This window comes from Desmodus rotundus, chromosome 10 (genome assembly GCF_022682495.2).
Source record: "Desmodus rotundus isolate HL8 chromosome 10, HLdesRot8A.1, whole genome shotgun sequence".
NCBI lineage: Eukaryota > Metazoa > Chordata > Mammalia > Chiroptera > Phyllostomidae > Desmodus > Desmodus rotundus.
This window is the reverse complement of record NC_071396.1, coordinates 36,257,015-36,274,631: the sequence shown is the minus strand read 5'-3', so window position 1 is coordinate 36,274,631 and position 17,617 is coordinate 36,257,015. Positions and strand designations below refer to the sequence as shown.

Genomic DNA, 17,617 nt, shown 5'->3' with positions numbered 1-17,617 from the left:
GGCCGCGCGCGCGGCCGCGCGCCCGACTGGCGGGGGCGCGCGGCTTCCGGAAACGCATTTCCCGGAAGGCGGGGGGGCGGTGCGGCGATGGCGGCCGGGAGGCGGGCGGGCTCTCTGTAGCCCCAGCAGCCGCGCCGCGGGAGGATGGCCTCGCTAGGGCCGGCGGATTCGGGCGAGCAGACCCCGGGGTCTGAGGCGGAGGCGGGCGCCGCGGGGCCGCCACCGCCGCCGTCCCCTCTGGGGCCGCTGCTCCCCCTGCAGCGGGAGCCGCTGTACAACTGGCAGGCGACCAAGGCGTCGCTGAAGGAACGCTTCGCCTTCCTCTTCAACTCGGAGCTGCTGAGCGATGTGCGCTTCGTACTGGGGAAGGGTCGCGCCGCCTCCGCCGCCGCTGGCGGCCCGCAGCGCATCCCCGCGCACCGCTTCGTGCTGGCGGCCGGCAGCGCCGTCTTCGACGCCATGTTCAACGGCGGCATGGCCACCACGTCCGCCGAGATCGAGCTGCCGGACGTGGAGCCTGCCGCCTTCCTGGCGCTGCTGAGGTGAGCGGCCCGCGGCCTGGAGGTGACCTTGGCCGGGGCTCCGGCCCGCCAGCCTCCGAGTCGCTCGGGAAGGGCGACGTCTGACCGGGCGGTGGCATCAGGGCCCCGGGTGCCCACGTCCCGGTCCCGTCCCGTCAGCGGGGTCCTGCCGTTGAAAGGCGCCCTCACGTCGCGTTCCAACGGCGAGTCGTCCCGGTGGCCCGTTTGCCAAGTTCTGTGTTTTGATTGCGGGGAGGGGGCCCCTTTTTTCTCGGCGTTAAGTGTTCGTCAGGGCCCGGGAGAGTTAGTGCCGACACAGTAAACGAGGGGTCACCTGCCTTGCGTTTCTGCAGACGAGGTCCCGTCGTCTTGGAAAGGAACGCTGCTGTCCGTGCTAGTGTTGCTTCGGGATTGTTGGGGTTAGACTGACTCCTGATTAATTTAATTTAACGGAAGGGAGCTACCAGCCTGGCATTATTATCTTTTATTAACAAAAGTCCACGTAGGGAGGTATAGGGATCGTTTTCCACGTTTTTGCAAAGGGCGCTGAGGCCCAGAAAAGGCAAATAACTGGCCGGAGGTAGCGGAGCCGACTCCCATCCCGGACCAGCTGGTTTTTGCTGCAGGAGCCCATTGCGTTGTTACGACAGCAGCGGCGCCCTGAGTGGTACCCAGGCCGAGACTGGTTGGTCAGTAGAACAGGTCGCTAGTCCGGACAGCCCATAGCTCAATCAGGGAGATCGACAGGAAATTGAGTACAAATTCACACAAGCAGGAAAGATGGTTTAGGGGAAGGAAAACATTTACAGCTAATTAACAAAGAATGTTTAACCTCGTTAGTAATTTAAAAAGTGCAAATTGGAAGGGAAGTCCTTTTCCTCTTCACCTCAGTTTCCTCTGTCAAATGGGGAGACTACCTGCCTCTCGGGGAGCTGGGAGCCAGCATCGAGTGAGAATAAAATGAGATGATGTGTGGGCAGGCGCCCCATAGTCCTGGTGCACATTTCAGGTTTTCAGGTTGCTCATTGTCTCTTAAAACTATTCCTCAGAGGTTGAACGTTGATGGATGGATTGCTTATCTGAAACGTTACTGACCATCTCTGCAATTTCCAATTGCTTTCCAGATTTCTATATTCAGATGAGGTTCAAATTGGCCCGGAGACAGTAATGACCACTCTTTATACTGCTAAGAAATATGCAGTCCCAGCCTTGGAAGCACACTGTGTGGAATTTCTCACCAAACACCTCAGGGCAGATAATGCCTTTATGTTACTTACCCAGGTAAGTCAGTGTGCCTAAGGAATGTACCATTGTAGCTTGAAAAGTTGACTGTAACTGTATGGGTATGTACTTCCTGTTGAATTAGTTCTGGATCGTTATTTTAAAGTAAAAGTAGTTGTTCTTACAGTTCCGTTCAGGGAAATATATCAGATTTAAATGACTTTAGAATGGAAAGGAACTAGAGTTAACGCATTGTCATATAGGTGGAAAATATAATGAGTAGGGTGCTCTGACTCAAAAGTTATGTAGCTGTTCAGGGTTGGAGGTGGGGTTAGGGTGCAGCGAGGTACCAGCTCTGATTAAGAGAATGGTAGCGTGAAGTTTTCTGAACATTTCTGTTCTCAGTTTTTGTTGGGTCTGAAATAATCACTATTTCAAGTTTTGAGCAGTTCCAAAATTTACCAACTTTGGACTTGTATCTGTAAGCTTGCTGACCCCTTCTTGGGGGAGTTAAAATTTAAGGCTTATATGAAATATGCTTTCTCTGACATTTAAAAAAGTTCTCACTGAGTACACATATTGTAAGTGTACATACAGTCTGGTGAATTTTACAAACTGAACACATCTGTGGAACCATTAACCAGTCCTTAACATACACTATTTAGCATTTGTTGAATGCCTGTAAGCTGAGCTTCACACGTTAAAAATAAATAAATTGCTGTTTTTCTTTTTAAGCTATGTTATAATAATACCCTTGTATGATTTTTTTTTTTTTAATTCGAAGCTAGCCTCTAACCATGTGTTACAGGTTCAGTTGTGTCCCCCGGAATTGATGGGATGACATCCTGTTCCCAAGCACCTCAAATGTGACCTTATTTACAGAGGTCAGCAAGTTAAAATGAGGGGGGGAAACTAAGCCAGTGACATAATCCTTTCAAATGTATTACTGGCAATAATCACAATGTCCCCTAGCTCAACCCTTTCCTTTTCCAAATGGAAAAACTAAAACCTGGCCTAATAAATTACCTGCCAAAAAACTCACCACAGGCTTGGTGGGGCCGGAGCCCAGAGCTCGTGTTTCCCTGATCCTCGTCCAGCCTGCTTGTAGAAAATGTGTGAGGGCCCCTTTTTAAAGAACCTAATTGTCCAGAAGAATTTGTAGTTACAGAATAAAGAACGAGCTGATGTCACCTCTTCCTGGGCGAACTCACTGAACTCTGCATCTGTGTATAGGGTGTGCCGGACACTGAGCTAGTCCCTTTGTGCCTATTCTCACCTTTACTCCTACTTACAGCGCTGTTACTTTGCTGCCTATCACCCCCATTTTAAAGATGAAAAAATGGAAGCTTAGAGAGGTAAATATCTGCATAAGATTAGGCAACAAGTGGTGAAAATCAAGTCTCAGCCTTACCCCAGTAGTTTGGAGGGGCGGTGGTATTGCCCAGAACGACCTCCGCGCGTGCCGTGCGCCATTCTCAGCAGTTCCCTTGCAGTGATTCCTTCAGTCGTCACCAGAACTTCCGGAAATGTCAGTGTTCTAGTAAAGGTTTTCATGTCGCTCCTGTTGTGTAGGTGAGGCAGTTGGGGCACAGAGAGGTGCCCTAACTTGACTGAGGTCATAGAACTAATAACTGATCCTCCTGTATTTTTTCCTTTTTTGAATTTGTGATGAAAATCGAATAAAGAAGTTGATATTCACAAAATTCTTTATTGTCCAAGGGGTTTTATTATGTATAGAGACCATCACTTAACTACTGTATTTTAAAAGTTCAGTCTTAAAATTCAGAAACCAATAAGTTAAACTTTGACAATTAAAATACACTTGCTAGTGCAGGAGCTCAGAGGTGGGGCCCGAGAGCCTGCATTTCTAACAGGCTTCCGGATGGCGCTGGTATTTCCGGACCACCCTGTGCGTAGCCAGGGCTAACAAAGATCGCTGCGGGACAGAAAGGGACCTCCTCGGTGCCTAGTTGGTCTGAGAGCCCGATATTACTCCGCGGTTTTCATTGGTGGGGTCATGTGAATTAGTTAACAGACTGTCATGTGAACTTCCTGATCCTGCCAAGGGAGTCACTTGGAATGGGCCTGTTCATTCATTGGAGAAGACCCAGCTCCGCTCCAACACAAAGGGCCGGTGCACCACGCCAGACGATTTGCACAGGGAAAAGCGCTCAGTATGAAGTGATACAGTCCGGGTGCTGCTCGATCAGAGCTGATGCCAGACTCCCGAGGAGTAGCAAGGGGTCCCACGGGAAACTCGATACTGCCTGCGTAACCTGGGTGCCTGAAGTTTGACATTTATGCCCTGAATAAAGTAGTTCTTACAGAAATTGGTTTTCATAGAGGGAAAGGTGAATGTTTGCATGAACACTAACTAAAAATGTAGTTGAGCTGGCTGTTTAAAATGTTTGCTCATATTAGAATTTCACTTGTTAAAAATGTACTATTTTTCACATTTTAAAAATATATGAGCTTTGATCCTAGACGGGATCCTGTGTTAGGAGGAGGAGTGTTGGAAACCCATCCATGGGTCAGCCACTCAGCACGGTTAACGCTAATGCGAGAATATCCTTCCTCTCAGCGAATACATATCGAAATATTTAAGGGTAAGAGTTATTATTGTCAGATGGTTCAGGCCCCCTCCATGTACACACACACACACACACACAACATAAAACACACATGGCCTATTTTTCCAGTGCGTGACTTACTTTGATCACTAACGAACCCTCTAGGATATATAAGGCAAACGTTATTATCCCACTTATATAGACCTGTACACATCATTCATTCTATGATACAGATTTCGTGTTCTATTTAGGGCTAAAATTTATTAAAAACTCGACTAAGCAAATTAATACAAACAAGCTTGCTATATAATCTGAGAAGAGCATTTATAAGCACTTTTGAGTATTCTGTAATTTTAAGAGGTGTTCTCATTGAAATATATGCGTTTATATGTGTGTGAATATAATTATGAATCATATATTAGATCTGTACATGTAAAATATAAGCCAGCGTGTATTCGTTTCTCCCCTATAAAACATGGGTAACTTTTTAATTTAGGTATGTTTATCCCTTGTTCAGTAGCATCTGAGTAATATCGAATCCGTTGAAAATGAGTTTTACTTTAAAGTTAAGTGAAGTCATCAGCCACACCAAATAGTGGTGTCGTCTGTGGTGTTGGTCCACTAAGTGGCCATATTCTTGGCAGGTGTGTGCACCATCCCTCCTGGCTCCCGCTGAGCCGCTGGTGTTTGTCCCTGCTGTTGACCTGAACAGCTGGCGCTCCATCCGCGGGAAAGATCAGCACACCTGTCATCACACCTCCCTTTTCAGTGTTACGGTTTTTTAACATCTCATTTGAGTTTAGATTCCACTCCCAGTCCCTTCGGCTTTTTAACTTAAAAAAAAAAAATTATAATATGCATTCTGATAAAGCACATATAACCTTGACTTCTGACTTCCTAAAGCCTGGATTAGCTTTGCTGGAATCATATTGCCTGTACTGTTTTGATCAATATATATTGTGGTTTCTTTGGCTTGGCATTAAGTTCGTGGGATTCATTCATACTGCTGTGAATAGTTGTAGATTTTCATTCTCATTGTTGTATAATATTCCATCATGGAATCACATGCATTTATTTATTTGCTCTTGTTTAATTAGACCTAGTTTTTGATTAGGTTCCCAGAGGCTTCATACTCTAAAAGTCTTGTACTTTATTTTCTCCCACCAATCAAAGCAGGAAATGGGAAAAGAAAATCTGAGGTGTTGGTCCCAGTACACTGGACAATTGATAGTGTTTAGTGAAAAGTTCGTGAGACTTGGCTTTACGTACTGGCTTTGCAACATAACTAGCTTGATATTGGGCAGATCAGAACACCTCTGACCCTCTCTGTCCTCGTCTGGAAAATTGGATACTGCTGTCTCCGTTATCTAACATAGGCTGTTCGTTTGTGATTAAAATAAGTAACGCACAAGAAAGTGGGCAGTGTGTACATGTGCATATGAAGATGCAGGTAATGGTGGGTATGGTGATGTGAGTTTGGTGGCTCAGCAGGACTTTCAGCTTTTTATTTCTGATTGTGGGATGAAAAGTTACAAGGATATCTAGATGTTATGACTATTTTAAGTAGGTGTTTTTACATAATTAGCCATTATTACTGTTTACAGTGTTAACTTTGAATACACACAGCCTGCAGATAAAGTAGCTGTGGAAACATAATCATGGTCTTTTCCTGTGTTCAGGCTCGGCTGTTTGACGAGCCTCAGCTTGCTAGTCTCTGCCTGGACACGATAGACAAAAGCACGGCGGACGCGATTGGCGCCGAGGGCTTCACCGACATCGACATAGGTGAGTGCCCTACAAGTGCAGGCCGTGCCCGACCGTTCAGTGTAGGGGGGCCCGGTCAGTCAGCCTGGGGGTGCCAGCTGCTTTTACGTTAGGGGTTTTCTTCCCAGTGATCTAAGTTTGCCCCTTTAAGATTTTTGCTTGCTTTATTTTGGAGACATATTCCTAAAAGTCTTAACTATCTCATTGCCTTTTAAAAGATGTCAGTCTTAAAAATATTCATTGACTGCTCACATATTCACAGCATTATATATACAAGGGTCCCATTAAAAAAAAAAACAAACAAAAAAAGAAATACAAAGAAAGGTAAGATACAATTTTTCTTAAGGACACTATCGCCTACTTGGAGAATTAAGGGACAAATTTGGGGGCGTTAACATTTAAGACATAACAGAAGAGATGGCAAAGATAAAATGTGATCTTTGCCTTTTCTGAATTAGATAAATAGAAAATGATTACTATGCAAATCCAAAACATGAAGAGGTCACCTCTGGTTGGAGTAGTGTCGGGAAAGTCTTCACGGAGGAGGCTCTGATAGTGAGTGTTGGGATAAGGCAGAGGGGATGGCATTAGAGGCGAGGGAGCCACGTGAAGACGTGTGCGCGTAGAGGAAGGGAAGGGCGGGGCAAGGGACAGAAGTGTATGGTTTTACTGTGAACGTGTGGACCATTGCTGAACAGAATTTTTAAAAAATAAAGTATAGTCTGTAGCTTTAAGTATCTAACCTATTTTTGAGATTTGAAAACTTAATATAAGCAAGTTTGTCAGTATTGTTTTATGAAAGAGCAAGATGTTTCTAATTTATTGTATTTGACCTGTAGACACACTCTGCGCAGTTCTAGAAAGAGACACACTTAGCATTCGAGAGAGCCGACTTTTTGGAGCTATTGTACGATGGGCAGAAGCAGAATGTCAAAGACAGCAATTGCCTGTGACTTTCGGAAACAAACAGAAAGTGCTAGGAAAAGCACTGTCCTTGATCCGGTTCCCACTGATGACCATTGAGGAGTTTGCAGCGGGTAAGTCCCTAACTGGACCGGAACCTGTTTGCAACTGTTTCACTGGCCAGGCAACTGTTTCCTCTGCCCAAGAGAAGAAAAGAAACTGTTGTTTATCAAGGACTGGTCACTCTTCTAGTTACATGATGTATGTATGTGCGTTTGTGAGTGTGATTGTATTTAATTCTAACAGTCCTTCAAGATAATATTATAGGTTATGTAATATATTTTAAAATTTAAATATATAGAAAGCAGGTATTTTATGGGTTAGAGAACTGCACGGAGAGCGGTTAAGTGCCTTGCCCAGGGTAATAATCCTTACAAAACACCCGGAATTTCTGTTTAACTCTTTCCTCTCTTAGCAGCTCCTTTCTGCTTGGTTCCCTGGTGTCAGTCTCCTCGCATAACGTAGGAATCAGTGAACATGGAAAGTGTGCCTGACATGCTGGCCTTGTCTTTCCTCTACACCCTTCTGGGGGTCACTGTCTGGCGGCCGTGGAGGCTTGGAGCTCCAGTTCGGGTCTCCTCAGTCAAGCGAGGACCGCCCCAGTTTCTAGGTTGCCAGTTCCTGTTTGGCAGCCGTGCGGGGAAGCAAAGCCGCACCTACCCCAAGGTGGAAGGAGACTGCGGGCACAGGGCTTCGCCTCCATGCACTTCCTTCCTCTGTGCGCTCGGAAGAGCTGTGTTATGCATTCCATCCGGAGCTCTTCTGTGACATGGGCTGCTCCATCCTACAGACGTAATATTTTTATAGTCAAATAATCCTTTCCGCCAAATTACCTCTGTATTTCTAAAAGTGTTCTAATGGAGAGTTCCCTTTATTTTATTTTGGTATTGCGTGTGTTTTCTTTGCTTTATTTTCTATCCAGAGATTTGGGAATAATAAATTTTGCGTTTACTTTTCCCCCCTCCATTTTCTTAATTCTCCATTTCCCACTAAAATAATACTTACTGTCCTTCCCCATTGAAGACAGGAATGGTAGGATGATGTGTTCTTTCTCTCCGCTCTGCGGACCGCTTGATGGCGCCGATTGCACGCAGGCCGCACCCCACAGTGGTACAGCCCCACCTAGTGTGGTTCTAGGCTGTGTTGCTTTCGGTGCTCGCTGCCAGTTCTTGTGTGACAGACCTTGAATTCTTTATTTTGATTCACCCCTCTGTTACCTGGAATGTGTCTCTGGTTGCTTTCTTTACGTAGGTATCTGGTATGTATCTCAGAATGTTTTCCATGATCTGAAGACTATTTTTTTTCAACAAGGGATATTTTATTATAGACTTAAATTATGGCATTATCTTATTTCTTATAGTTTGTTCTTTAGGAACACTAGTAATGTTTAAAAATCAGGGTTTTTCATTAAAATCTACCTTTATGTCTTCCTAACCCAAATTTCTACCTTATCAGCTGGGGGGTTTTTTTGCAGCTTTAAAAAAAAATTTTAATTTAGTTTTGCAGTCTCTTATTTGGATTGTTTTTAACCAGCCTTGGGACGGTTCTCCCAGCCTCTTCTATGAGGAAGAGCTTTTGATCCTGGATAAGTTAAAGCGGGTTGGAATTTTTCTGTCCTCAGAAACAGTGAATGGGGGGACTATAAAATATATATGTGGCTTTCACAGCTCTCCCCGTGTTAGCTCCTGCCCTCTGCTGATTTCTAAACCCCAGGAGGAAAGCTCTATCCTTTCCATTTCCACCTCTAAACACATTCCAGTGTTCACATTATAGCCTCAGACAGGTGTTAGGTGGGGGAGAGAGGTAAGAGTAGCTCTGGCTGCCGTTATAAGCCTTGTCCCACCAAAGGAAGGGACTTCCCTCTTTCTGGTGACAAGTCTGTGGTCCTCAGAGTAGGTTAGTGGATAGAAAAATCCAGGCTTTCATCTAAGCTTTGATTCATTAATGACTTTATTTATTTTATTTTTTTATTAATGATTTTAACACTTAGATTTTATTAGGTGAACCTCAAATGGATTTAGAAAAACTTGAAATACTGAGTTTGGCACAAATGACGTCCCTCTTTTATTGCAAAATCATCAGCATGTAATTGTACAACATAACAGTATCACACTCAAGCATACCACATGACATTTTATGTGGAATGTTCAGATTAAAACTGTAAATTATGACACCATATTATTATCCTGCCAGCCACACTCAAGTGGGCATTTCTTCGGCCGGACCCTGTATATGCTGAAATTGTACAGGCTAAGATTTGTCCACCTCATTGGTGCTTTACCTCTTCCAGATTTGAATTCACATTATTACATGGAGTATTATAAAGTTAGTAATTGGAATCAAGGTGCTTTTATTGAAGTTTACGCTTTTATTTCTGCAGGTCCTGCTCAGTCTGGGATTTTGTCAGACCGTGAAGTGGTGAATCTCTTCCTTCATTTCACTGTCAACCCTAAGCCCCGAGTGGACTACATTGACCGGCCGAGGTGCTGCCTCCGAGGGAAGGAGTGCTGCATCAACAGGTTCCAGCAAGTGGAGAGCCGCTGGGGCTACAGCGGAACGAGCGATCGCATCAGGTACCTGGCGGAGTGTGGCTCAGCAGTGGGCTGGGGCGGCTTCCATCCTCATGTTGTGGGAGGTAATTGACCCACATTTTATTTTATACCCTGTATAATGCATTTATCACTTAACACAAGAATCAAAAAGTCAGTGAGGCACAGTGGTCTCCTCACTGAATTACGAGGAAACAAGTGAAGGAAGAAGGGATTAGATGGGGCCTTCTGTTACGTGAATTCTGTTTGGATTGCTGCTGTGGGTGAGCTGAGGTTGAGACCTGAATTGATCAAACACTGTTTTTACACTCTTAAGGCTATAATTTATTTAATGCATTTAATCTTGCTCTGTTCAGTGTGAGCTGTTTCTTTACGCAGACATTGCATGGGAAATATCTCAGTATGTACACTTATAAAAGCTTCAAAAGAAAAAACGTCTAGAAAGATGCATGTGTGCGATCTTGTTAGGAATTTATCTTTGTCCTGTTGTATTTCTTTAGGTTAAGTGTCAAAATAGAATAAAAACCAGTTTTCATAAAATCAGTTTTCACTTATTTAACAGCACTTTTGTATAAAACTAGAAACTAATAATAAGTTTGTCAAAAATGGGACTCCTAGGGGATGAGGAACCTTATAAATATTGGAATAAAATGGAAATTAAAAATGCATTTGTGGATTATTCAGTAATCATTCACAATAAGAATGCTGTATCTGAAAACTCATAAAGCACAAAGTGGACAAAGTATCACACAAAAGATCCTAATAGACTACTTTTACTAAATAAATTAGAGTAGAAATAAAGCATTCAACCCAAGTAGCTAGAAAGTGAACAGCAAAAAAAAAAAGGAAATAGGTAAATGTAGAAATTAATGAATTAAAAATAATAGAATTTATAAATCCATAAGCTGGATCCTTAAACAGGCCAATAAAATAAATAAACCTTTGGGAAAGGTAATGAAGAAAACAAACTCAAATTTAGAAATAATGGGAGTATAACCATATAATGAGATTTTTATTTTAATTCTGGGTTTACTCTGTGTTAATAAATTGAACATTTGATGGAATGGATCATTTTATAGGCAAATATAAATTATCAAAATTGACTGAAGAAGAAAGCCTGAATAGCTCCCATTACCATGGAAGGAACTAAAAGTTATCAAAAAACTGTCCCTTCACAAGGTGGTTTTACAGGTGAGTTTTATCACAACTTCAGGGAACAGATCATTTCCTTGAGCATTAAAAGAAGAAAATGCTTATCGGTTATTTATTGAGAGAACTGTAACCCTTAACACAGGAATCTGACCAGACAAAAAGTTCATAGCTCAGCTGCACTTACACAGAGGAAGAAATTCTATGTAAAATATTAGCATATTGACTCTTGGCAGTACTGTGGAAAAATAATACCATATGAGCAAATAGAATTTATTTGTAGATTGAAAGAATGGCTCAGTATTAGGAAGTACATTAATATAATTCACCACAGTAGCAGATCAAAGAAGAAAAACAATTTGATTATTTTAGTAGTTGTCAAAAAGACTTGTGATAAAATCCCACCTGCGTTCCACGTACAGTCATTAACAGACTAGGGCTGGCGTAGCGCTGTGAGATGAGGGGCCGGTGTGACCCCGGGAAGGGGCACCTGCCAGCTTGCTGTTCTCCACAGTGCCCCAGGCTCATCATTACAAGCAGAAGCCAGTGTTTTTCCAGGTGGATTCTGACAGGACACCTGAAAGCTGGGACTCTTTGTTTGGGGGACTGTCCTAAGCACTGCAGTGGATCTGGTGCCCCCCGTCCCTGCCCGTAGTACCCCAGAACCTTCGTAAAGACAAAAGCCTCCTGTGGCTTCTGAGAACAACCTCAGCATCAGTAGAAATGTATTAGGACCAATAAGAGAAAAGTGACCACTTACAAAATACATAATGCAGAAGCCAGTGACGTTCCTGTAGGGCACAGGCGGCAAACACAGGACCTGTGGGCCGAATCCGGCCCTCCACCCTGTTTTATCTGGCCTGGCACCTTGTTTCTACCCAGTGGCAGTGCTGAGCTCCTTGCCCCTAGTTAGGGAGCAGTTACTTATACACAGTCCTAAAATTACATTCAGCCCTTTGAAGGCAACCGGGAGGCTGATGTGGCCCCCGGGGAAAATGAGTTTGACACCCCTGCTGTGTGGCATCAAAACTGATTTCAGACATGAGTGGTCGTGATGGTTCACAGCAGTGTGAGTGTACTTAATGCCACTGAGGCCGACACTTAAAACGGTTAAGATGGTGCATTTTGTTATGTTTTGCTGCAATACAAAAATAAAAAAGTTTACATTTTCAGTGACAATATTAAGTAAAAGCAGATTCCACTTAGAATAGTAACAAGTAACATGAAGTAGTGGGATTAAATCTTGTTAGAAGTGCACAGTGTGGTACCTTTATGAAGAACTGGAGAATGGGACTGGGTCGCGTGTGTCTTTCCAAACCCGCCAGTCGGTGCTAGCAGTTCCTCTGGGAAGTCACGTGTTTTGCTGGGGGGCGTGGCTTGGCATAATTATTCTAAAGGTCTGGGAGAGTAAATATTTTAAAAGAGTGGTGTGGATCAAACATAAGTATTGCAAAGCTTTGATATGTTAGTATCGTATGGAAGATACTGCGGAGTTCAGAAACTAACCTCATGCAAACGAGCTTTTAGATTGTGAGGGAGAGATTAATCACTGGGGACATAAAAGATCCGTCCTGATTCCATCTACCAATAATTGTACAAATTAAAATCTTAACATAAAAATACAAAGCCATGAAAGCGCTGGTATAGGAGAGTTTACTGTGAGGGTGAGATAGGCCTCTTTAAGCTTGGCATAGATCATAATTTGACTATAACAAATTCAAAATTTTATGTCCCAAACCACCATAAAGTTAAAAGATAAGTGGGAAACAGGGAGCTCTTTGTAATGGATATTACTGAGAAAGCATAAATAACTATGTAACACCGTCTTTCAGAGAAAAAGTAGGAAATCATGAGTGGGTATTTCATTGAGGAGAAAATCCAGTAGACAGGAAGCATATGAACAAATGCATCCACTCATTAATAAGCAAAGGGCTATAAATAAGATTTGTTAATCATCTGTTTCTCAACAGCAAAAAATGAAAATACTCATGGTTGTTGAGTGAGATGGAAGTGATTTTCATTTCTTGTGGATGTGGAGTGTCGTGATCAATTTGATGTTTAGCTAAAGCCTTAAGAATATACTTTCATCTTCCCCAGCAATTCTACTTCCAGAAATTTATTCTCAGGAAATAATTAAGACTCCAAAATGAATTCATTGTAAGATTGTTCCTCGTGATACTATTATGTAATAACAAAAACTGCAGATAAGCTGGATTGTCCAACACTAGGGGGTTATTTAAATATAGTACATCGGCACTAACCTTTTACCTTTTTTACATGAAAAAGAAGACAAGAATTTTTCTGACATGATTTTAAAAATAATATATGTTCCTAGGAAAAAAGTCTGTTTTCCTGTTATTAAAAACTGGAATGAAACATCTGTAAGGGAAATGCACCAAAGGGTACATGGGGGTCACTCTGGATGGTGCACTCAGATACCCTTTACATTTGTTATTCGTGTAGTTGAACTTTCTGTGGTTTTTTTTTTGGCAGACACTACCTTGTTTTTTTATAGTAAGAAAAATACATAAATTCTCCATTAAAAATTGTTCGAGGGAGTCCTCATGCTGTCCGGGAGTTTAACACAGTGCCGAGGGCATGCACTTCTGACCCAGGGGCGGCCGGAATCGTGTCTCAGCTCTGCCACCGTCTTTGATTGGACCAGTTGGTGTCTCTAAACCTCAGTTTCTTCAACTATAAACTATAAACTATAGTTATTATCCACAACTATAAACTGTGGATAATAAACATAATACTGTGTTACTTAACTATAGAGCTGTTTTGATGATCGAAGGAAGTAACTCATGGAAAGAACTGAAGCTCCGTGCCTGGCACAGGAAGCACTTGCGGTGGGGGGTTGTAACTATGCTGACCAAACTGGACCTGCCAGTTGATCTAATGGGAAATCCCACCTGTTCATTAGGTCCTGTCGCCAGCCCTCCACCACCAGTGTCCCTCACCACAGCCTGCTTCCCTCACAGCTCTTACCAGGATTTACATTGATGGGTTCCTTTATCTGTCTATCATCAGGGACCTCCTCCTGTAGGCTGTCAGTGCAGGAGGGGTGGAGCCGGCCTTGTGGGCCCTCCTTTCCCCAGTGCCAGGCCCACGCCCAGGCCCGCAGTGAGTGCTCGGCCTGCTGAAGGGCTGTCCCAGTTTGGAGTGCTGCGCTGCAGGCCTGGCGGTTGACAGGTCTGTGTGCACGAAGGAAATGTACAAACAAGTTGGACAAAAGTCATCGTTACAGCAGGAGTCAGTATTTAGCATAAATAAATTCCTTTGACTCGAAAATATAGTACAGAAAACAGGTTCTACTTGTGGTTTTAACCATTAGGCTAAAATTTACTGGAAAGAGTTGTGTTTTTTGATAAGCAGATGGTATTTCCACGGATGTCTAACTTGTGATAGTTTCCCTTTTTATGAGCAAAATTAGACATTCTGGGTAATACTTCAAAAACTTTATAAGCCTTTAGAATATGAATGCTTACTAAATTATGTATGTTGTTTTATATTTGATTCATTCTCTCAGGTTCACAGTTAACAGAAGAATCTCTATAGTCGGATTTGGTTTATACGGATCTATTCACGGTCCCATGGATTACCAAGTCAATATACAGGTACCCCCCCTCCCCCACTGTATATCATTTTGAAATATAACAAACCTGTAATTTTAGCATAAGATGTTGTCTTGACAAAATCCAAATTTCAGTATAATTATCAAAGGAATCAGAAAGCCTCTTAGTAGCATTTTAAGCCTAGAGAGTTCTATTTTACAATTGATAAAAAATCAGGTTCAGAAAATTGGAGTCTTGGAATCCTTTGTGGAAGCATTGAGATACAAGGAGCTGGGTCTCCTCCCCCAGAGCCTGGCACAGGTTTGGAACTCAAGTGAACAGTCAGAATTTTCACATTTTAATATCCACATGTCTGAATACTACACTTAAGATCATTTTAATTTCAGTAAAATAGCATTTGGAACGTCCGGTAATGAGACATACACTAGCAAGGAACACAGGCTCACTTCCCTCAGGTGTCTAACATCCAAGCACTCCAAACACCCGTCCTGAGCCACGTGTCTGTGACTGACACTGCCTTCTCCCGCAGCCTGGCCCACACCTCCCACCCTCGCTGCGATGGGGGACAGCCGCTGCTGGCAGCACGATTACAGCCACCTTGCTGGTGGTTAGGGATAAATGGAGAAAAATTATCACACAGAGATGCAGTAGTCTATTCTGCCATTCCTAAGGGCTTTATATTTTCTATGAAACTTTGTTTCAGTTGATTTAACTTAAACATAATTCTCTTTTAAAAATTACAGATCATTGAATATGAAAAAAAACAAACCCTGGGACAGAATGATACTGGCTTTAGTTGTGATGGGAGTGCTGGCACATTCAGGGTCATGTTCAAGGAACCCATAGAGATCCTGCCCAACGTGTGCTACACAGCGTGCGCGACCCTCAAAGTGAGTTGTCCTGAGTGCTCCAGACGTTGGACCTCAGGGCCCATGGCCTCCCCCGGCATGCCGCAGAGAGCGTGTCTTCAGCAGAAGCTGAGTCAGCGACAGTGAGCCTTTTAGGAAGAGGGGAGAGATGGCCTGGGGAAAGACGTACGTCGGCACAGCTCTGCTCTGAAGACAGTGGTTCTTCATTAAGAAGTAGCTCTTTGTTTGAGTAGGAGATTGAGTGATTGACAGAGATAAGATAATTGTTTATAAAGTATTTTATTTTATTTAATTGATTTTTGAGAGAGAGAGAGAAAGAGAGAAACATCGACTTATTTATGCATTCATTGTTTGATTCTTGTATGTCCCCAAACCAGAGATTGAACCCACAACCCTGGAGTACCCGGATGATGCTCTACCAGCTGAGCTACCCAGCCAGGGCACAACCATTTTCTTAAAACCATCACTATTCTCTAGTAACTGAGCTCTCTAGTCAGTAATTTTAATCACTAATTAGCTTAGTAGCAAAAATATCATTTTTCATTAAATGACTTGGCATAAAATTTTATACAGGAGCTATAAGGCAACATACTAGATCGTTAATCAAATTAAGACACCACCTGAAATTGAGTGTTTATTAAAGGAAAATGACTAATGAACTTTTATTCTCATTTAGGGCCCAGATTCTCACTATGGCACAAAAGGATTGAAGAAAGTAGTGCACGAGACACCTGCTGGCAAGACTGTTTTCTTCTTTTTCAGCTCCCCTGGCAACAATAACGGCACTTCAATAGAAGATGGACAGATACCAGAAATAATATTTTACACATAATTTAGCATCATGCTCCACCTTGGCTAAATGGTGTCATACAGTCTAGTCGCATAGGCATGCAAATACCGGCCACAGGAAAAAAGTTGAGTGTTACGAATATTTATAATTCTAAGAAAAGAAACATTTTAGTTTCTTAGAGGAGATAGATAAATGCTTATTTAAATTTCTGCATAATTTAAAGGCAGATTTTCCATTTTCTTATAACCTTAGGGGAAAGGAAAACTGGGTTCAATTGTTTGAAAAAAAAAAACAGCTATTTCGGCTTTCTCTTGTATTATTTTGTAGATCATCCGACTTGTGATCTTTTAGCAGTTTTATAATGGAACGATTGTTGTGTTACTTGGCTGGTTTGTTTCATTTGAACTGTTTTGAAGGCTCTGTGAGATGGACATACGATGGGCACACAGGGTCAGTATTCCTACAGAATTCCTATGAACGCAAATAACTGATTTCACACAGTTCAGAAAACTGACTTAAATTTGGAGTTTTGAAATACCTGGTTGTTAGCATCAGGAGTATCGCTAGAAATAGGCCTAATAGAATGCCCAGGAAAATTTTAAATGCATCTACAGAAAAGGGTATTTTGTAATAGTATAGTAACGTGTTACATAGTGCGGCTTTAAACTACAAATGGAGTTTGTACGAATTCGCAATAATGTGATAGAAACAAAGGATCTGAAGGTATCGTCTAAGACTGGATTCTTTGTCACCAAAGCGCTCTGTTACCCTCTCTGTCTGTGGGGCTGCTGCCGAGCTTCCCTGGGGTCCAGGGGGGGTGTGGTGGTGCTGGTGGAGATTGGATGAACATATAACCCAGAAGCAGAATAAAATACATTTCCAACAACTATTTGAAATTTTAAAGATATCCAACAGAATCGCTCCTGCTGAAGTGACACCATACTTTGTCACCTATACAGTTCTATCCCAGAAGTAAAATGTGTTTAATATTTATGGCCTCACAAATGTCACAGGTACAGCTGTGTTAGGAAGGGATAGGAAGTATATGTGGCAGAATGACATTTATACGCTTTTTATAAAGCAAAATTTTTATATAAAATTGTTTCTTTTCAAAGCGATATAAAAACGTATGTGTAATTAAGGTGTATCAAATAGTTGTGGAAGACGGTTAAAAATCACAATTCTTTTAAGTATCAACTTAAATAGAATTTTTTCTAAAAGTAACTTAGGATATCAATTTTTTTCATTTACAGTAGCATTTCATTGTATATTGAAGGAGGCAGTGTGATAGGCTCGTGGCAGAGGCCTCTAACTGAAGGAAAGGGACTCTTTTTCTAACCCTGGTACCGTGACCTTGTTTTGGATCTAACCCTCAGCTCACTGGAGTGTCTGTGGGGTGTGTGGTGCGGTTAACCGGCAAACACTTGAACTAACCGTTACAGACAATGCTTCTGCCTTAAAAAGGATGGTGTGCTAGAGATGAGGTAATGGTTTTGACGTTTGAGGCGTTACAGGTGCTTCCAGCGTGCGGCACTGAACAGCGATTGCGCCTGAAGGTAGCTGTAGGAGGCACCAGAAACAGAACTGTTTACTGATACGGGACATCCCTGGAATTTTTAAAAAATAAATATCCATTTATTATTGTT

At 42.5% G+C, this 17,617-nt stretch overlaps 1 protein-coding gene across 1 annotated transcript; it reads left to right on the top strand.

Annotated features, from left to right (window-relative positions):
- The first annotated feature begins 54 nt into the window (after positions 1 to 54).
- BTBD1 (BTB domain containing 1) lies at positions 55 to 17,617 on the top strand. Its single transcript, XM_053913106.1, has 8 exons — positions 55 to 542; positions 1,646 to 1,802; positions 5,992 to 6,097; positions 6,916 to 7,113; positions 9,420 to 9,612; positions 14,267 to 14,354; positions 15,056 to 15,202; positions 15,858 to 17,617. The coding sequence occupies exons 1-8, from the start codon at positions 145 to 147 to the stop codon at positions 16,011 to 16,013; spliced, it is 1,443 nt and encodes a 480-aa protein (XP_053769081.1). The 5' UTR covers positions 55 to 144; the 3' UTR covers positions 16,014 to 17,617.